Source organism: Propithecus coquereli, unplaced genomic scaffold (genome assembly GCF_000956105.1).
Source record: "Propithecus coquereli isolate 6110/MARCELLA unplaced genomic scaffold, Pcoq_1.0 Scaffold491, whole genome shotgun sequence".
Classification (NCBI taxonomy): Eukaryota; Metazoa; Chordata; class Mammalia; order Primates; family Indriidae; genus Propithecus; species Propithecus coquereli.
The window spans coordinates 1277011-1297246 of record NW_012150741.1 but is presented as its reverse complement, the minus strand read 5'-3'; the positions used below and the strand labels follow the sequence as shown (position 1 = coordinate 1297246).

Genomic DNA, 20236 nt, shown 5'->3' with positions numbered 1-20236 from the left:
TCTGGATTATATCGGCACTTTTTCTAGCCTACTCTTATCACCTAACACCTCCTACCTTGATTAGATGACTCTCGTCCTCCTCTTCCTCACTCAGCGGTGAGCACGTTGAAGGCAAACAGGTCACGTCTTACTCACGTTGGTGACCCCGGCACCTGGCACAAGGGCTCAGTTGGTCCCTGACTGAAAGGATGAACGAATGGACAGGAACACCTGGGGCCGAACCAGGTTCTCCCGCCTCCGTTCCTGCCCCGTGGTCCCCTGGAGGCGATGGGGACGGCCTGCGGGGAGGGCTGGGGGTGGGGCGGGCCGGCCTCACAAGGAGAAGAGAAGACAAAGCAAGGAGAGGGACTGATGTTTACGGGTGTCTGCATGTGCCAGTGCGCTTTCATTTCTTACGGCCACCAGTCCCTGTCACGTGTGCACACACCATCCCTTGCCAGCCTGAGACCTGCATGCCGTCCTCTGAGTGGGTTGCTCGGACCTTCGTCATCTCACTCCTGGTTTACTGTCACGCTCTTCTCTGTGGTCCCCCTGCCTCGGCTTACAGGGTCCTCCCTACTCCCATTTCCGCAGGCCTGTCTCCCATTGCCCCCTCACCTGAACCCGAGCTCTATACAAACCGGCCTGCCCAACTCCCCATTCCCGCCTCCCCTCTCCTCAACCAGATCCTCCCAGGACTGAGAAGATAGAGTGACCCAGGTGTCTTTGACCTCTCAAAATCCCTCTCCTCAACCAGATCCTACCTGCTCTCCGAGACCTGGCCCGGTGCGCTCCGCTCCCCGCCAAGCCTTCCCCAGGGCGCCTGCTATCTCATAAACTCCCGGGGCGGTCTTTGGAGGAGCCCACTCATCTGCAGTTGATCACAGACTCCACGCTTACTGCAGAATTAGCATGGCTCTCCCCTGCCTTGCAACGTAGCTTTCACATCCAGTCTGTGCTCACCAACGAGGTACTAAGGTTCTGGAAACCATCACAGAACAAGCCAGTTCTGCTTCCATGTTAGAGGAAGAAAACATATCGTTTAGGGGTAAGTCAGACTGGATCCTGAAAGGACATGCAATATCTGGGTTTCTATGGTAGCTTCAACACCATTCCTTTTCTCAGGGCTCATAGGATTGGAGAGTAGACTGAGGCACGGGTTTTTTTTTGTTGTCGCTCTTTTTTTTTGCAGGGGGATGTGTTAGAAACAGAGACTTTCCTTCAGGCCAGCTGCTTGCGGGTAAAAGCAAGGTTTAGAATCCACAGTATCCAAGCTGCCACGTCCCATCACGCTGGCAAGGCCAAGAACCAAATTGAACCAAATTGTTCCCCCTCAACATGCTTGGGTTCTTTTATTGTCCAGCTATGTCCCCTCCTCACCTCTGTTTCCTGCCCTAAAAGGTCACCACAATTTTCCTGGCCCCTCGCTGTGGATAACAGGAGAGCGGGCCCTTCGAACACTGTGCAGAGCTCATGCCCCCTGCGGAGTCTTCCCCGAGTCCCCAGCACGGTTCCTTTTCCCCTTATTGTTCCTGCCACTGGCTTGAACTTATCACTTTCATCTGCTATAGGAGGACGGACAGCAGGACAGATCAGACTTAGTCTGGGCCCAAAGGGAGCAGATTGCGGCTCACAGCCCAGAAGGACTCCTCAACCTGCACATCACTGGAGCGGACTGTCTTGTGACATCAGCAGAAGCCGGACAATGGCCACTGGGAAAGAGATGGACATGGGGGGTTGGGTCGAATGAGGTGACCATGGTGGTCTACTAGATGGCGAGGCCGAGGACAGGGACCCTGGCCGGGCATCCCTATAAGCCCCAGCCCTAGGACTGAGCCTGGTTCACTGCTGGCGTCCGGGGCCTGCTCTCCGCATTGAGAGGATGGGTCCTCGCAGACCCCTCGTCCTCAACTGAGAGGTGACTGTGGACTGAGAGGCCCGAAGATTAAATAGTCCTCTTCCACCTGACGTTTGAGACCTGTGTGACGTGTGCACAGCTGATGGCTCAGACAGGAAGCAGCGGGACAACCGAGCCAGGTGGTCCGGGAGAGGGGAGATTTAAACTGAATTTGAAGGTCTCTGTCTGTCGCCTCTCCTGCCCCAACCACAGTGAGGAGTCGGGAAAATTCCGGTGTCCAAATGGGGCAGGAAACAGAGTTGAGGAGATGACATGGAAGGACAGATAAATGGTCCTAGAGTGGGAGAGGGAAGAGACAGGGGGCTTAATAGAGCCCGACCCTGCCACTGTGGGGAAGGCAGCAACGTGTAGGCCGTACGTTCTAATCTCTGACCACAAGCAGCTGCATTAAAGAGATAACTTTCCCTGGCCCCCGTCCCAAAACAAAAACCCCCAAAATTTCTCTTGCTTCGATTTACCCCTCATTATGTGAGACCTAAGAGAACATACGGGTCAGAGTTGCTTTGGAAACTCGGAAGTTGAATGCACGCACCCTTCTGGGTCTCAACCCCTCTTAGCCCTGGACCCTGAGTACCCACGAATGCCCCCAAATTGGAGCAGGCTCGTTCTTTGGGGAGGGAGGTCTTTAAAAGAGCCTTCTCTGACTGGGACGGTGCGGTTAAGGCGCCGTCAGCAAGCAGGGAGATGGGTAAGTTGACGCGTAAGGCCCCTTCCAGCCTAAGCCTGCCCCTTCCTTGCGCCCTGCCCCCCTTCTTTGGGACTGGCAAGTTGAGAGCAGTTGGCCGCCTGGCTAGGAGTAATTGAAAGGAGCAGATGAGACGGGAATGTGTCTCCCCCACCTCCCCAGCCCCACAGGGGCTGCCGAGAAATGAAAACTAATCAAATTACACCCGACGGCCTCCCGACCCGTGCACAGGAGCCGCCCGGCCGGGGCGGGCTGGCCGGGTGGGGTGGGGGCCGTGGGGAGAGGGAAGGGGAATCACATCTAATCCACTCTAAACGTCTTGATGTGCAGCAACAGCTTAGAGGGGGGCTCAGGTTTCTGTGGCGTTGGCTATATTTATCTCTGGTTCCATGCCAGCGGGGAGGGTTTAAATGGCACCCAGCAGTTGGCGTGAGGGGCTGCGGGAGCTTGGGGGCCGGTGGCAGGAACAAGTCTTTTCCGACCCCATGGAGCTGTATGAGACATCCCCCTACTTCTACCAGGAACCCCGCTTCTATGACGGGGAGAACTACCTGCCCGTCCACCTCCAGGGCTTTGAGCCGCCGGGCTACGAGCGGACTGAGCTCAGCCTGAGCCCCGAGGCCCGAGGGCCCCTCGAGGACAAGGGGCTGGGGACCCCCGAGCACTGCCCGGGCCAGTGCCTGCCGTGGGCGTGTAAGGTGTGCAAGAGGAAGTCGGTGTCCGTGGACCGGCGGCGGGCGGCCACGCTGCGGGAGAAGCGCAGGCTCAAGAAGGTGAACGAGGCCTTCGAGGCCCTGAAGAGGAGCACGCTGCTCAACCCCAACCAGCGGCTGCCCAAGGTGGAGATCCTGCGCAGCGCCATCCAGTACATCGAGCGCCTGCAGGCCCTGCTCAGCTCGCTCAACCAGGAGGAGCGCGACCTCCGCTACCGGGGCGGGGGCGGGCCGCAGCCGGGGGTAAGTGGCCCCGTCGCCCCGGCCCAGAGGGAGACACCTGGACAGCCGACGGCCTCCAGCCCCCACGGAGGGGCTCGGTCGGCGGGTGAAGCAGGTGCCAGGCAGGGTTTAGGGGGCTGCAGGACCCGTTCCTTTGCCAGAGCTGGGCTGTCCTGCCGACTCCCGTGTCCCGTGTTCTTTCCAGACAAGAGGAAGGCAGATGGGGTGGGGGCCGGGGGGCACAGGACTGAAGAAGGCGCCAGGGGCCCGTCCACAGTCAGCCCGGGTTGGGGTAAGGATTAATCCAGCGCTTGAGTCAGAGCCTAAGAGGCCAGGCCAAGTCCGCCAGAGAGGACTGCTGTCCCCACCCCACCCCATCCTGGGTGTGGCTGAGCAGAGAGAAACCCCCCTCAGCCTCATCGGTCCCCAGCAGGCCTGTGCAGGACTGACCCTAGTTGGGCCTCTGTCACCCTCATGCCCAGGGTCAGGAAGACCCCTGTAAGCTGCTGTCCTGTGACGGCAGAACCACCACCCGGGATAGAAGCCAGGAAGGCCTGGAGGAAAGGCGTCTGTGGTGTGCAAGGAGCTGGTTGTGAAGATTCGGCCACATCCTGAGGCCACCCTCCAGCCCCACCACGCAGGTGCTTCTGCCCTGGGACTGGGCAGAGACACATCACACGGTGGCGGTGCCCTGACCTTGGGCCTTCACCCTGTCTTGCAGGTGCCCGGCGAGTGCAGCTCCCACAGCGCCTCCTGCAGTCCGGAGTGGGGCAGCGCACTGGAGTTCGGCCCCAACCCGGCGGGTAAGCGGGGCCTGACCCAGGAAACCTTGGCTCAAGTCCCTCAGTCGCTCCCCAGGCCCGGCTCTCCCGCTTACCTGACTCTGGGCTCCAGTCCTCTTCCCTTCGCCTCTCCAGGGACTCACTGGCTCCAGGGCCCCACATGGTGGGGTAGGAGGCCCTGGGCCTCCCTGCAGCCTTGACCCGCTAAGGAGTGACAGCAGCCTCCCGCAGCTCCCGGTTGGTGCCTGGTGGCTGACCTTCTCCGCAGAGAGGAGAGTGTCCCTGCCCCAGGGGTCCCTGGGAATTGCTGAGTCAGTGCTGCAAAACTGGGCCCAGCAAAGGGCAGTTCCCGTCTCTGAGGATACACCATCCTGGCTCCACCGCGGAGTAGCTGCTTCCAAATCCCAACCCCGCTAGGGGAGTTCAGAAGGGACGCGCGCATGTGCGCACGCGCAAACACACACACACACACACACACACACACACACACGCACGCACGCACGCACGCACGCACGCACGCACGCACACGCACACGCACACGCACACACACGGCACTGGGAAAGGCAGGATTCCTGTTTTGTTCACCTATCTATCCTGAAAAACCTGTGTCACCCCCCCGGGCCCCATCCCCCACTCCGGGCCTCAAGACCCGCTTCCTCACGCAGGTAACACCCTCCCGCCTTCTCCTTACAGAACACCTGCTCGCAGCTGACCCCGCAGATGCCCACAACCTGCACTCGCTCACCTCCATCGTGGACAGCATCACAGTGGAGGATGTGGCTGTGGCCTTCCCCGATGAAACCATGCCCAACTGAGATTGTCTGCCAGCCTGGGCGTCCGTGCAGGCCCCCCAAGCTGGCCACAGATGCCGCCGCCTCTACAGCAAGGGCCTCCTAAGCCAGGCTGCCCTGCCGCCGGGAGGCCAGCCCTGGGCTGCCATCGCCAGACTATCCCCATCCTCATCCATGTAAGGTTAACCCACCGCCCAGCAAGGGGGTGGATGCCCTCATGTAGCTGACTCTTTAGAGTGGAGGGCACCCCCTTTCCAGGGAGATAAAGCCGGGGACCAGAGCGCCCCCTGGTGTATGCCCCAGGCTCAGGGGGCAAACTCAGGAGCTTCCTTTTTATCATAATGCAGCCTGTAATTCCACCCCCCAAGTGAAACAGTGCGAGAGGCAGGACAGTGTCCTGCTCTGGACGAGCTGTGCCTGTCTCCTGTTCTGGACTCTTCCCGATGCCAGTGGCTGGGCTGGGCCTGCCCTGAATTGAGAGAGAAGAAAGGGAGAGGAACGGTCCTCTGTTTCCAAGTCCCTGGGGGGCCAAGCTTTTGCAGTGAATATTGGGAACCTTCCAGTGGTTTTATGTTTTGTTTTGTTTTGTGTGTTGTTTGTAAAGCTGCCATCTGACCAAGGTCTTCTGTGCTGAAGTTGCTGGGGACAGGCAGGGAAGAGGGAGTGGGGGTTCTTGGGGTGATTTCTTTTGTTAACTAAGCATTGTGTGGTTTTGCCATTGTTTTGTATTTTTTTTTTTTTTTGCTAACTTATTTGGATTTCCTTTTTTAAAAAACAAATAAAGACTGTTTGCTAAAAGAGTGCCTGGACGATGTAGAATGAGGGGAGCAGACAGCTTTTCCCCTTCCCACTCAGCAGTCCCACGCGCCCTAGAGGCGGGGCTTGGGGTGGCTGCGTCGCTCCGAACTGCTGCACGAACCATCTTGCTGGTCACTAGGCACAGGGGACCGAGGCTCTTTTTACCATGGCGATGGGAGTCAGGCGGGTCTGGTCCGTAGGCTGGGTGAAGACCAGATTCCACAGAAATCCTTGCGGGACATGGAGGAAAGCCTGCCAAGCACCCCGGTGCCCTCTAAGTCACAGACGTCACTCCCCGGCCGCTGTGCTCCTTCTCATATGCCGATAGGTCCCCTGGCTTCCAAATAATCGAGCATATTCACACGCCCTGCTCAGCCCACAGCAGCGGTGCAGATCTGGAATCTGTGGTTTCCCCTCCCTAATCCCTGCCTCTCCCCCGGGGCCACATTACCAGGAGCTGCTGTAGAGAAGTGGAAGGTGATTAAACCAGAGGCAGTGGGGTCAGACACTGTCACTTCCTTGCAGGTCAAATAGCAGGTCCCCTCGCCACCCCCTTCCATTCCCTCCAGGCAGAAGGGGACCTGCTCCCTGCCTGCAGCTCAGAGCATGAGGGGCGCTCTGCGGGGCGGGGCATGGGGGGGCAGTTCTCAAAGAACAGTCAAAGGGTTCAAAGAGAAGCTGGGGTTCTCCTCATTTGGGATGCTATTTTTCAAAGACTGGCTTTCTGAGGGGAGAAGGTGGGTGGGGAATTGAGAACAAAGATTTTGGATAGAGATTACGTAAGGATTAACTGAGGAGTGAACAGGAACTATAATAGAATTTGAATGGACTGTGAACATCTACTAAAAACTTTATTAATTCCAACTGCTTTGGCCCAAGTCTGTCTTATTTGTTGCAAATTGTAAGTCTCAGAATCATGACAGAAGTCTGGGGATTCAGAGCATGGTACATTCCAGCCCTGTTCAATTCTCTGGGGCCCTTGACAAGAGACTTAACCCAGTGTTGCTGAAGAGGCTCTGGTGACCGTTCTGCACTTGCTCTGGGCTCAGCTGGGCCATCTCCCCGACACTTGCCCTCCTGACCTTACTCCTGGAGAGAGGGGGGTTAACCCTGTACCCCAGAGTTTCTCCAGAAACTCTGCCTAAGGACAAGAATAAGAAGGGAGCCTCACAGGAGGCCCGCAGAACCCGGGTAGGGTGCAGAAGAGACGGTTTCCTCCCAAACCACCGGTAAGGGCTGGGCTTACTCAGAATTGCAAATTGACTCCCATATGTGGGATTTTCCTCTTTTCGAGTTTGTGTCACGGAGTTTAGCGTCTTTTCCTGGTGGAAGGGTAGAGAGGAGGACCTAGGTCATTTCCATGGCTCTGAGCCCTGAGGCACTGCTCTTGGGAATGAGGGCAACAGGCTGGACTAACGCCTGGGCTCTAGGACCCTCATCCACTCCCTTGTTACCCACCAGAAACACTAACCATACACTCAAGGGGGATCCTCTCCCCTCAGGTTCATTTCCTCTGCCCCGGCCCTTCCCAAGCTCCTGGGGTGGACATACCCTGCTGCCTTCAGCTGTGACCTGCCTGTCCCCTGCCCCCTTTCTTACTGTGGGCTCAGACTGGCCGGAAAAGGCACTCAACTCTGCTAAGGAGCTGGCAGGCTCTGGGGTTGCTGGATGTATCTTCCATGCTTCTTCAGTCCTCCTGTCCATTAGAAACTGAGGCTTGTGGTCACACTCTGGAAAGAATGAACAGGCCTCAGCAATAGCTCCTGGAGACAACAGTAGCTGCCATTCAGGCCTGTGGATCCCTACTGTGGTCTGGTGTAGTCATTGTCTCCTTCAGCAGTCCCCAGCCTTTTTGGGCCCAGGGACTGGTTTCACAGAAGACAATTTTTCCACGGACTGGGGACAGGGATGTCGTGGGTTGCAGGGCTGTGGTGCAGAGCTCAGGCGGTCATGCACGGGCGTAACAGTCCGTGCAATGGGCCACGGCCCGAGGGTTGGGGACTGCAGTTCTCCTGACTTTCTCAGTCTTTAAATCCTTAAGGGAGAAACGGTTTGCTGGAATTCCACAGGCGTGAATGGCAAACTGTGCCAAGCAGGAGCCCAGCCTCGCTCATTATTTTCACAGAACAAACAACTATCATCAAAGCACAGGGACTTTCTTAAATTAACAAATGCTTAATCTTCACAATAGGATTACAGTTAAGACTCCAATTAATAAATAATGAGTTGAGTTCTTTAGGGAAATTAGCTTAAATTCTTTCTTTAGTGGAAGTACCTACACTAACTCGAAGTGAGTTAATCAAATGTTGCCTAATAATGGGCTTCAGGGAATCTGCTAGAATGAAAAGATAAAAATTACTTAAAATTGACATATCAATTGTGACTGTGTAAATAGGAACTCCTCTTACAGTGTTTGGATAATCGGTGTGAATTGAAGAATGCTTAAAGTGCTATTTGTTGCACTCCAATAAACATTCTTAGGTGTTTAACCTTTCAAGGTGATTTATTTGGCAGACTGGAAAACTTAAGTGCTGCAGGTGTAGCAGGCACTTGGATCAACTGGAGCGGGAGGCAGGAGCAGGGGGACAATGGAGGGAAAGGCCCCCTCAACTCAGGCACCTGTGTCATGGATAAAACACCACCCCAACATGGCAGGTCCCTTGGACTTTCCTAAATTCCTGTTTTCTGGGCTCCAGGCTGGGGCAGAGAAGCCTGAAGGTGAGCCTGGAAGGCTCCAGGAGCTGCGGTCTTGGCTGAGGAAGCGTAGCCCAGGCCTGAGTGGGACCCAGTCGCCGCCTCTCCGTGGTCCCCTCGCCATAGGCGCCCACCTGGATCCCAACTCCCTGCCTCCCACTGCTTGGAGCAGAAATGAATCCTAAGAAAGAAACCTAGATTCTTCTTTCTTTTCTACAAATGCCGACAGAAACATGTTGTTGGGATCTCACTTAAAGCTCAGCATTTCCAAAATCAAACTCACATTTCCACACGAGCCTGCTCCTCCTACCTCCCCCATCCCAGTGGATGACAACATGGGGAAGTCGTCGTTTTTTTGGATCCCTTCAGCAAAGATCTCATTTCTGTAGCCAGCTGGTCCCCGAGGCTCGTCAATTCTACCTTTGATTGTGGAGAGGGAGGGAACCCCAGAGGCTTCCAGACCCTAGGCCAGCACCTTCCCTCGCCTCCCTCTGCCCTCCCTGGCCATGTGCAGGTTGCCTTGTCTTGCTCCCCTCCCGTCACCTGTACCCATGGACTCTGCCATCCGTGCTCCATCAGTGTTTGGGGCACTGCCAGCCTCGGAGAGGATACAAGGTTGCCTGGCACGTGATCCTGCATGAATGGGAGCTCACCACTTCCATGAGCAGAAGAAACAAAACTCCATGACGATTCGCAGGTGCCAGGGACCACACAAGTGGCACAGAAAAGGCACTGGGGAAAGGGAGCTGGTCACTGAGGAAGTCTTGTTAAGGAGCAGAGGCTCGAGCACACTTAAAAGAGATGCAAGCAACACTTGGTGTGCATTCCTGGCGCTGGGTCAGGAGTTTTAACTAACACATTGCAGTGAAGGACAAGGCACTGGCGTCAGGAAGACCTCGCTTTGAGACCCACATCTGTCTCTTACCAGCTGTGCAGTCTTAGTCTGAAAGGTTCCTGTTCTATAAAATGGCGAGAATACATCACAGGGTTGTGGGTTAATACATTTAGCATGCTCAGAAAAGTGTCTGGCACACAATAGCACTCAGTAATTTTTAGCTCTTATGAATGTCAATCCTTGTAACAACCCTTTGAGAGAAGGTTGCTTCATTTTTCCGTTCAATATGTCCATCACGGGATGCAGAGATCAATGAGACTGACCTGAAGGAGCTTCTTCACATCCCCGTGTGGGACAGACAGGAAGGCAATTGCTGCACGGCATGTGCAGTGTGCACGAGGCACTCAGGCAGCAAAGGGTTGCTGGTTACCTAATTCTGCTGGGGAGGGGCAGGTGACGTCTCCCAGGTGATGCTTGAAATGGATCTTGGAGGCTCCAAGCTGGAAAGGTGAGGAGAGACGTGGTCACGCCGCCTCCTGGTGAAGGGGCCGGGTGGGCACCATGTTTCCGAGTCGGGTGGACTGGACACTGGTGGGGGGAGGCGAGGGGGAAGGAGCCCAGTCATGAATGGCTTCTCGTGCCACAGCGAGGCGGAGCTGGACCTCTGATCAGGGGGCGGTGGGGACCTGCTGAAAGTGCGACCAGTGGAGTGATGTGACCAGGGGGCGTTCGGGAGACACAACTCTAGGAGCAGTGGGAGAGAGACACACCTGAGCACGTGAGCAGAGAGGAGAGAGGAAATCAATCACGCCCAGCAGGCCGGCTCCTCTCCTTCATCTTTCCCTCTACTCCCTTGGCACCAGCAACCCAAACATTAACCTCTGTAGCAACCCTGTGGTTACATAAGCAAGCAGATGATTACTGACTATAAGGTTTCAAAACTGCGATATTTCCTTCCCAGAGTACAGCAGCCTTTAAGATTGTAAAAAAAAAAAAACTGGAAATGTCAAGTGAACTCGAAGTTTTTTTTAAAAAAAGACCAGAGGCATTTGTATGTCTTAAAACCAGGTTGTTTATTGGTGTGTACACACCCACACTCACACCCACACACACCCATACACACTCCTGATGCACTGGGCCAGTACAGTACTGATAAGGGACCTGACAAGACACAGGAGGCTGGTGAGGAGGGCTCGGGTCACTGGTGACTCTCCAAAGAAAAAAATATATTGACTATGAGGCAAGAGATACACCAAGACGCCATCGCTGTCCGCACAGATTTCTCTATCACCTTGCTGCAATACTCCCAAGGTTCCCTGAATGGACCTGGCTCCCCCCAGCTGCTGCCTTATGACATGGCCAACCATGACGGGGTCACGCTGTAGGGAGGAGAGGCTGGGGCTGAATCTCCCACACAGCTAGGCCATTGACCTGAAGGAGTCAGATGGCCTTGTAGTGCTCAACTCCACCCATCTCAGGAATCTGGGGTTTCTCCATGATCTTAGCATCCATTACCCAGGGATGGGGGCTCTTTCTGTCCATCCAACTCATTTTCTGTCCAACGACTCCTCCAGCTCAAGCAGCCTGGTGGGCAAGGAGGCCAGGGAACAGGGAGGGAGAGCAAGGGCAGGTGGCTGCCTTGCCCAAGCCTAGGGAGCGCCCACCCAACACCACTGGCGAACTTCTCCTCTACTGCAAAGTGGCAGAAGGCTTAAGCCCTGGCACTGCCCCAGGCTTCATCGCCCCTTCTGGACAGGGTGCTCTGGCCCATTATCCCACTGCTAGTCCAGCCCCTGCTCAGAACCCGAGCAGATCAGGTTGCAAAGCAGCTGCTCCGACCACCTGCAGGATGGCACTGCACTGGCCCCTGTCCAAGGAACACGCTCCAGGCACTCTTGCTTTCCTCTAATTTTGATGAAGCCCTAGGTTCCATCATCCCACCCATGAGTCCTGAACATTTTCAGGCACCTTTGTAGAATGAGGGACTGGGTGAGGAAGAGGGATTTCTTGCACTCTGCATCCCTCAGCCCTGGTTCCCACCATGCTCCTAGAGAACATAGTTAAAATGGTGGGAGCTGGGGGGTCTTGGGAATTTCTGGAGGAAAGTCCTTGCACTCCAAAAGAGCACGGAATGAGGGCTGGGTGATTCGGGGACAGGCGGGAGAGTGACTGCCTTCAACACTGGATTTCCTGGACCTGGGACATGATTTACGGGAGGGGGAGCTTTATTTTCTTCCTGGGAGGACAGAGAAAGGAAGCCTCAGTCTGCCTTTTTCCCTAACATGATTTTAGGGTCAATGTATATTCAATCCTCCCCTCAGGTTCATTCTTATGGGGCTGGGATTACTAGAGAAGAGAGGCAGAGGGGAGAGAAAGGGAAGGGATGCGGGGAGCAGAGTCAGCAGTGCGTGGTTGCATCTGCTCTGCCCCAGAGCCCGAGCCACACAACCCCCCTCCTCCCAGCCCGGCAGGGGGCATTCCCACTGCCCTTTGGGCTCAAGGCTACCAGAGGCCACCAGCTCTCCCTCTGGCTGGCCTTCCTACACCTCTCACTGGGCAGGGGGCTGAGAGCTTCTCCATCCTCACCCTTTGCCCAAAGCTCAGGGGTCGCTTTCTCTCTGATTCTTCCCAAACTCACATTTGAGATTCAGCTTAAGCCAGGCCCTGGAATTTCTACCTCCGTCTTTTTCCTCCCAGCCCTACCATCCTGAGGGAGAACAGGGCCCTCTGCAGCCCCCCACCAACCCCCAAGCAGGTCCTAGAGGCAGGAACTGCAGTTGTGGTGATGGAGTGGGGAAGGGGTGGTGCTGGGGGTGCCAACACCAGCGGTCAGACCATCTGGCAAAGCCAGCAGTGGACAGGGACCCTAGGCCGAACAGCCCAAGCAGGGCAGAGTCTGGTGACCCTTTCCTGGAAGGGTCATCCCAGCCCTTGGCCCAGGATCCTCATCCTGGTGGAAGCTGTAGTCCAGACCAGGCTAGGTCCAGAGAGGGAGGGTGGAATGCACACGCTCCCTGGGCTGCCCTTCTCTGGCTCCCCTAGAGTCCCACGCGTGGACAACCTGGGCCTCTGCACCCCCATGAGACCCCAGCCACAGCCGCCAAGACTTACAAAGGAAATACTGTGGGACTTGGGGTAGTGGGGTGCCAGGCGGATGGACGCGTATATGCTGAGATCAGGGGCAAGTGGAAAGTCACGAGGAGACTAGGAGCTGTGGGAGGAAGAGGACCGAGCAGGAGGGGTGAGGGCCGGTGGAGGCTGTGAAACCCAGGAAGAGGAAGCCGGCCCTGTGGCTAGTCCCGGAAGGCAGAGAGCATGTGTCCGTAGAGATAGTGGGAGTGAGCTGGGAAAGAGAGAGAGAGAGAGAGAGAGGCATGGCGCTGTGAGTGGGGTGCGGGCGATCTACCTGCAGTGCAAAGCGCCGGCCACACGAGCAGGAAGGGGCAAGCCGTGCAGTGCTGGCGAGCGGGCCAGGCCGGCGGCCAGAGGCAGGTGCGTGGGGCCGAGGGCCAGCAGCAGAGCGCCCGCACCCCGGGGCCTGGCCCACTTACCCCGAGCCACGGGCACACCCCCGTCAGACCCGGGGCGGGAGGCTGGGGGGTCAGCAGGAGTAGGTCCGCACCGTGGAGGTCTCCAGTCTCTGCGCCCCCGCCGTCCCCGCTGGGAGGAGTCGGCAGCCGCGGGAGAACACACAGAGCGGCGGGTTAGTGCGGCCCACGCGTGCCCGCGTCCCCGCGGCAGCCGTTAGTGCAGCGTCAGCCCGGAGGGAAGGAGCGCGGGCCGCCAGCCTCGGCCTTGCCCCTCTCCGCCGGCCGGCCGGGCCCCACACAACGGCCGGGCCTCGGCCGCGCCCAGCCTGCCACTCACCTTCCGGCATGATCTTCTTCGGCGGGGCGGGCGGGGGCTGCAGGGGCCCCAGGGTGGACACGCGGAAGCCCGCCGGGAGCGTCTCCGCGGAGGCGCTGAGCATGCCGTGGTGGTCCCGCGGCCGGAAGCGTTTCCTCCAGGAGGGCGCGCGGCGGAACACCTTGTCGTCCCCCTGCACCGTGGGGGACACGCAGAGGCCAGACGGGCACGTTGAAATTGCTACCCTCACTGCCTGCCCGGGGGAGGGCGGTCATGGCTGGTTCTAGGGGTACCGCACCCATCCCTTTGGAAAGAGCGAGCAAGGTCGCTTCTCCTTTCTAGCCCTTAGTTTTTCCATCTGGGAAATGAATCTGGGAACCTGAAGTTCTGTCCCCAGGCGGTGGGTGGAGGGCGTTATGGGGAGGAGGTGGAATCTGGTGGATGTCCCTGCAGTTAAACTCTGCTTCCCTGCCCACCCCAATCTTCTTATACTGGGCTTGGGATGCTCAGTGACCTTTCAAGGTGTTCCTTTTCTCAGCCTCACCCCATGGGAGGTCACCAGCCAGCCCCCCATACACACTCTTCTGTCCTGGGGCCTCCTTATGGCTGTGGCCTGGGTTGCTGGAAGAGCACTGTGTCAGGAGTCAGGACACCTGGCTTCCAATCCTGACTCTGCCATTTTACTATTAGTAGATACGTGATCCTGGGCAAAGTAAGTGACCTCTCTGAGCTTCAGTTTCCTCATCTGTAAAATGGGATAACATCTGCCCTGTTTCTGAGGCTGCCTAACCCTAATGAGATCAGCTGAAAGCACCCTGTGACAGTGATTGGGCAGATGACCAAGCAGAGGCAGGCTCCTCCAAAGGACATGACTGGCAGCCCCTGCCATCTGCCCCAACACCCCTGCCAGCCAAGTCTCCAAAATAACCACCTCTGCCAAAGGGCACCCAGCAACCCTACAGGAGCCCCTCTGCACCCTTCAAAGGCCACATGTACCCTGCTTTGTAGCCCTGCCCAATCTCCCTCCACCCAGATCTCAGAACTGATGGAGGCAGAGTGGACAGGCGGGCACAAGGGACATTAACCCACCTGTTCTTGCCTCGGCAACCCCTCCCAGCCCCAACCCCTTCGGGTTTGTTGTGTTTGCCCTGAGTAGGCCAAATGCTCAGACTAGCTCTTAGCACGGTGTGCCTCTGTGTCGTAGCACCTGTCCTAGGAGCATTTTTACATGGACGTATGACGTTCTTTCACTAATAGTCATGCCCTGCATAACATTTCAGTCAGTGAGAGATTACATGCGCAACGTTTGTCCCATAAGGTTCCCATAGCGTATTTTTACTGTGCCTTTTCTATGTTTTGATATGTTTGATGCACAAATACTTACCATTCTCTTCTAACTGGCTGTAGTATTCAGTACTGAAACACGCTGCACAGGTTTGCAACCTCAGAGCAATAGGCTACACCATATATCTAGGTGTGCAGCAGCCTATACCATCCAGGTTTGCGTAATTACACTCTGTATGCTATTTGCACAAGGACAGAATCACCCAAAGACACGTATCCCCATCATTAAGCAACTCATGACTGTATCTCTTGCCCCCTCCCTCACCTCCTTCCTCTCTACCTACCTCTACTGCTTTCACTCCCCCCACTCCTGCTTTCAAATTCTGTGCTCCCAGGGGGGCAGAAACCATGAAAAGTTGCCTCTTTGAGCTTTGATTTCCTCATCTGTAATATGGGGATAATAACCCTCTCACAGTGATTATTATCATAAAGTGAGACATGTCACCATTATACCACCACGCCTGGCCCAATGCCTGGCACAGAGCACATATTCAAAGAATATTTTTGTAAGGATGAGAAAAGACTAAATAGCTTTTTTGTTTTTGTTTTTTTTGGGGGGGGTTGTTTGTTTTTTTGAGACAGGTTCTCACTATATCACCCAGGCTGGTCTTGAACCCCTGACCCCAAGCAATCCTCTCGCCTCAACCTCTTGAGTGGCTGGGACTACAGACACAAGCTACTGCACCCAGCTCTAAATTGTTTTCTAAATCAGAAAACACCATACTAATATATGTGTGTGTATATACACACACACACACACACACACACACACACACACACACACACACACGAGTCGTTTTTCCAGATAGCAACAAAGAAAGCTAAGATCCTAGGTGTGTGGGGGATAAGTAGGAGGGTCAATATCACGCAGGCATTGGGAAGGTTAAGATCTCTCAGAGTAGGGACAACTGGGGGGTCTAGAAGTTTACTCCTTGACTGGAAAAAACTATATATATATGTATGTGTGTGTGTGTGTGTGTGTGTGTGTGTGTGTATGTATATCTAAATATACACACATAGAGAGAGATTTTCCCCCAGACTTCAAGCTACCTCTGTGAAGAAAACCTACGTCCACAAATTCTGTGCATTCCTGAGAATGACCTGCCTACTGAGGCAGAGCGATCCTTCTGCAAAGGTGAGGCTGAGCCCTGTTAAACCCACTAAGAAACAATGATCTGATTGAAGATGGAGAAGCTAAAAATAAACATCCTCTGGGCTCTTTTTTAACTTGCTTGCAGCGGAATCAGCTAAGGCAGACCTGGCAGGCAAGGGCAGGCGAGGCTGGTGACAGGAAAGAGAATCGGGAGAAGGCAGGGAGGGGAGGTGGGGGCCATGTCCTCAGAAAACAGGCGAGGAGGTGGGCATCTCTAAGGGGAGAGTGTGGCTCAGGATGTCAGGGTCTTCCCTAAACTCCAGGCGAAGGCCCAGTGAAATCAAGTACCAGGGACTGTTGCTTCAGTGACCAGCAGGGCTGAGAGAGGAAAACTTTAACTTGGCGTGAAGGTCACGCCGAGAGTGAAACTAGGGCGAAAGCCGGAGCCGTGTGTTTAGCTGTGTCGACTGCACTGAGGAACGAGAGCGCAGACCTGTCAAGGCACAGCCTCGGCAGGGCCTCCCCCTGCAAACACCACTCTCCTGTGGGCTGAGCTGGAATCCTACTGAGCAGGCTGGAGGTGAGCCGGGCTCGTGGCACTGAAGATATGGGGTCTGAGAGATAAGGAAAAAGGTATAATCCCAAAGCTTGATCCTGCGTGGTTAGGAGGGCTGGGCCCAGAGTTGGAAGATTCTAGAAGTGTAACATATAGGGGCCTTCAGGTTTATACAAGAAACGAGTTTCATAGACTTCTCCACAGCCTACTGCTACTCAAAGGCAAGTCTTGCCAGGCCTGGCCTGCCTCCCCAAACCCCTGGCATCACCCCATCACTTCTGGCTCTCTCCCCTCAGTCCAGCCCACCAGTCATCAGCCCAGGGAGAGCAGAACTCATCAACTTCAATCCCATGAACCAGTGATGACCAAATCCCCAAGGCCCCTAATTCACAGCCAGATACTCACATCATCCAGCTTCCGGTCTGTGCCCAAAGCCAACAGGTTATTGAACTCCCTCTCCATTACCTGGCGTGCCTGGAGTCCACAGGGTGAGAGGAGGAGAGGTGGGAGGGGCTCTGGTTAATGACCTCTACGCCATCTCTCACCTGTGTCCTAGGGCCCAAGGGCCGAGATGGGGAGTTTCAGTGCACTGAGCCCATTCGAGGCCTTCACACACCTTCCTGATGCTGCTCCTTCAAGCAAACCTCAGAAATGAAAGTGCAAGCCTCAGGATTCTTTCATAGGGAGCAAATTAGGAAAATGTAATTTTTTTAAAAGGAGGATCACAGAACATGTGGATGGACAGGCTTTACCTATAGGAAAAATAAATTGTCTATAAGGGAAAATCACGCCTGACGTCCCTTCTGGAGGGCTAAATAAGCATAGAGACCATGGATAACCATAACGTAACTTATTTGGATTAAATAAATATACCCGATAAGGTTCCACATTGCAAATTTAAATTAGGAAGACTGCTCGGTCATGGACATCGGTGGCCCCTGGGCTGTGTGGTGCACACAGGCTTTCTCTCGGCCTCTCAGGAGATTAACTCATTGGGAGTTGTGAGAAATGCCAGAAACAGGAGAGTTTTCAAAACTGCCACCAGATATTTTTAATGAAGGATTCTACATTGAGTCAGATACTACTTCTCCCAATAGCTAAGCTAAATGACTGGGTCAGGAAAATAAGAAAGGTCAGAAAGCAATAGCTATGATTTACAGAATTATTGCTATCTTCAAAAACTGAATGCATTTAGAGATAGGAAACCAAAGAAAGAGAAAGGCCCATTTCTCGGTGGAAAATATTAACCATAAAGTTCCATAAGGACAGTCTTTGTCACTATGGGATTATAACATTTTTGTAAATGATCTGAAAGGAGAAGCATAGTCAATTTTCAAGTATCCAAGTAACATTGCTCCTCTGTGTCGCGAAGGGTGACAAGAATAGGTATAAACTTCAGAAGCATCTCACAAAGCTGTGTGAGTGGCATGAAGGCGGCACATGAGTTTCTAGGTGGGCAAGTGGAGAGAAATTGTACTTGGGAGACCCCAAGCTCTTCTTAGAGAATGAGGGACCTGTGCTCTCTGTTTGACTGGCCGGGGGGTCACTGCAGAGAGTCTACGGGACACACTGGCCCTGTGTGCTGCTACCACCCCCAAAAGGCCAACACACTGTCCTGAATTATGGGACAACACAGCTCTACCCACACTCAAGCCAAAATGTGTTTGCTCCCAGAATAGCCCGTGCAGCTCTGGTGGCTGAATTTCAAAAGAGATCTGACAGCTGCAAACAGTCCAGACAAGGGCAGCTAAAACGATCAGGGGACAGAGGCGAGTCTATATGAGGAAAGGCTAAAAGAATTAAGACCACTCTGCCTGGAGAGACAAAGGCTTGGGCCCACAGGCAACACAATCAGAGTTTATGAAATCACAAAAGGTGAGAACTGGTCAGACACAAACCTATTTACCAAACCTAAACTATTAGGACCAAGCAGTTCCTTCCCCAGGGAAGGCCTGACAGGGGCATATTTAGGACAAATAAAATCAGGAAGTACTTTACACAACAAGTTGTACTTCTAGAATCCATTACCCCCAGGAAGTTAGAAAGGCCAAAAATATAAATAGATTCAAGAGAATTTAGATACATTCTGGGATGACAGCTCCATAAAAATGATGGAATGTAATTTAAGGAGATGTTTAATCTTTTGAGCTGTTGACAGGGAGACAAAGTCCTGGCATGGAGAGGCTCTGGGCTGTGTAATTTGGTATATTTAGCTTTTTTAAGTCTGGGGGCCCAGGAGCAGGTCCCTAGGACGGGAGTCAAAGGAGAGATGGGTTCTCTGGTCCCTGTGGCCCCGGGGCCAGTTCTCCTCTAAGAAAAGTCAGGTCAGAGAAGCAGGGTGTGCAAAAGGCAGGAAGAGAGTCTCCTCTATGAAATGGGGTTGGAAGGAGATGGGGTACCCACAGCAGTGTGGGGTACACATCGTAGGGACACACTACATTCCAGGCCAGTGCTAGGTGTGCTCTGTATGTAAAGGACACATGTTCCCGAGGGGGCTTGGTCATGCACAGGGACCACTTGGAGGTTTGAGGACACTGTGATCTCTTCTGGGACAGGCCCCAGAAAAGACCCCCACAAAGACCCCCTAAGCCTCCATGTGTGAGAGAGAGAATGAAAGAGAGCAAGTGAGGGAGGAAGGGAGAGAGAGATTAAAAGGTCACCCACCTGGGTGTTCTGTGTGGGGATCTGGAGGACCAGGGCCAGCGTATTGTGGTCAAAGTTCTCGTCCAGGGCCAGCAAGGCCCCATGCACGCCACTCTCATGCAGGTTTCCTGCGTAGTCCCGGAGCCCGATAGACTGGACCCAGTGAACCACCTGGTCATTGGTCCACACCAGCACATCTGGAGGGCGGGGGAAGAAAAGGGGCAGAAAGAAAAGGGGCCCTCTGGGGACAGAAATAGAGCTCCCCAGAGCCACAGCCCCAGTCCACCTGCTCTCTGGCTCACAGCCCACCTCCAGCTTTCCACATCTTTCTGTCCTCCCTGGCACCTGGGCTCCTGGACAACCAGCCACACCAGCCTGCAGGAGTTGGGGTCAGGCTCCCAGCTTTCTCCCCAGAGCCCCTGCACAGGTCAACCCCCTGCCCCAGGCTGGAATGGCCTTCTTCCTATTCCTTCTGCCTTCAAGGTCTCCTCTAAGACCTGCCTCTCTTTCCCATCTGACCCCACCCAAACCACCAAGCGCCATGAGCACACCAGGCTATAGCACTGTCCTGGGGATTCACTGCATCTGTCCAGTTGGTGGCCACTGTCCCGTGTGTATGGGAGGGAGGGGTATTGCAGCCAAACGGGTGTGGACTGTCTCCTTTATCAAGCTGGGAGCCCCCCAAGGTTGGGGCTGCATCTTCACTCTCAGCTTTAGAGTTTCCCAGAGGCACAGACGCCTCCTCTCCACGCTGCCACGGCAGGAACCAGTAAGGCAGGCTATTCCCGCACCTTTTCTGCAGAGGCTCCGCCGAGCCTGACAAGCTTACCCTTGATCTCGTGCTGGCTCTCCTCCCGCCTCTTCTCCAGCTCCTTCCGGTCATAATTCAGCCTCTTCAGACACATGATGCCATACTGAAGGCTGCTTCTGCAGGCACACAGCCCCTGAGCCCCAGCCCCAGTGGGGCCGCGTTCCCTCCCTCCCGCCCCACATCCAGCTCAGCCACAGCACGAAGGGCACCCCAGCCCCACGCTCTCCTCCTCCCTACCCCGGGCTTAGCCACGATCTACCCCAACACCTGCCCCGGCTGTTTCCCTCTCTCTGCCTACCCCATATCCTCCCTCTCAGCCAGGGAGTGGGCTTGGGGGTTGATTGATGCAAGAAAAGTTCTTTGAATGAAATCAACATGTCCCTCCCTCTCCAGGCACTGGAATGACGAAGACCCCTACTGCCCGCAAATCAAAGAAAAAACAATAACAAGATACTCCTTTGTGTGCCCGTTTCACGCAGGGTTCTTACAACGCCTACAGGATGCTACATGGTCTGTTCCCTTACCT

The 20236-nt window shown here is 54.9% G+C and overlaps 2 protein-coding genes across 3 annotated transcripts in view; one reads left to right on the top strand and one right to left on the bottom strand.

Moving 5' to 3' along the window:
* Positions 1 to 2996: 2996 nt before the first annotated feature.
* On the top strand, positions 2997 to 5883 carry MYOG (myogenin (myogenic factor 4)). Its single transcript, XM_012655920.1, has 3 exons — positions 2997 to 3538; positions 4239 to 4320; positions 4993 to 5883. The coding sequence occupies exons 1-3, from the start codon at positions 3068 to 3070 to the stop codon at positions 5112 to 5114; spliced, it is 675 nt and encodes a 224-aa protein (XP_012511374.1). The 5' UTR covers positions 2997 to 3067; the 3' UTR covers positions 5115 to 5883.
* A 4588-nt stretch (positions 5884 to 10471) lies between these two features.
* The window catches only part of PPFIA4 (protein tyrosine phosphatase, receptor type, f polypeptide (PTPRF), interacting protein (liprin), alpha 4), a 47987-nt gene continuing 38222 nt past the window's right edge, over positions 10472 to 20236 (bottom strand). For both annotated transcript variants that reach the window (XM_012655917.1, XM_012655918.1), the window contains 5 exons: positions 19729 to 19826; positions 18921 to 19096; positions 16662 to 16730; positions 13285 to 13456; positions 10472 to 12760 (listed from right to left, as the gene is read on the bottom strand). In XM_012655917.1, the coding sequence (XP_012511371.1) occupies positions 12711 to 12760; positions 13285 to 13456; positions 16662 to 16730; positions 18921 to 19096; positions 19729 to 19826 (565 nt within the window). In that variant the 3' untranslated portion in view covers positions 10472 to 12710. The remainder of the gene's footprint in view (positions 12761 to 13284; positions 13457 to 16661; positions 16731 to 18920; positions 19097 to 19728; positions 19827 to 20236) is intronic.

What these genes read in the sequence shown, in the direction of transcription:
- MYOG (XM_012655920.1), top strand. Translation starts at nt 3,068, where the DNA reads ATGGAGCTGTATGAGACATCCCCCTACTTCTACCAGGAACCCCGCTTC. An exon ending in GGGGCGGGCCGCAGCCGGGG is followed by an intron (nt 3,539 to 4,238) that starts GTAAGTGGCCCC and finishes CCTGTCTTGCAG; the next exon opens with GTGCCCGGCGAGTGCAGCTC. An exon ending in GTTCGGCCCCAACCCGGCGG is followed by an intron (nt 4,321 to 4,992) that starts GTAAGCGGGGCC and finishes TTCTCCTTACAG; the next exon opens with AACACCTGCTCGCAGCTGAC.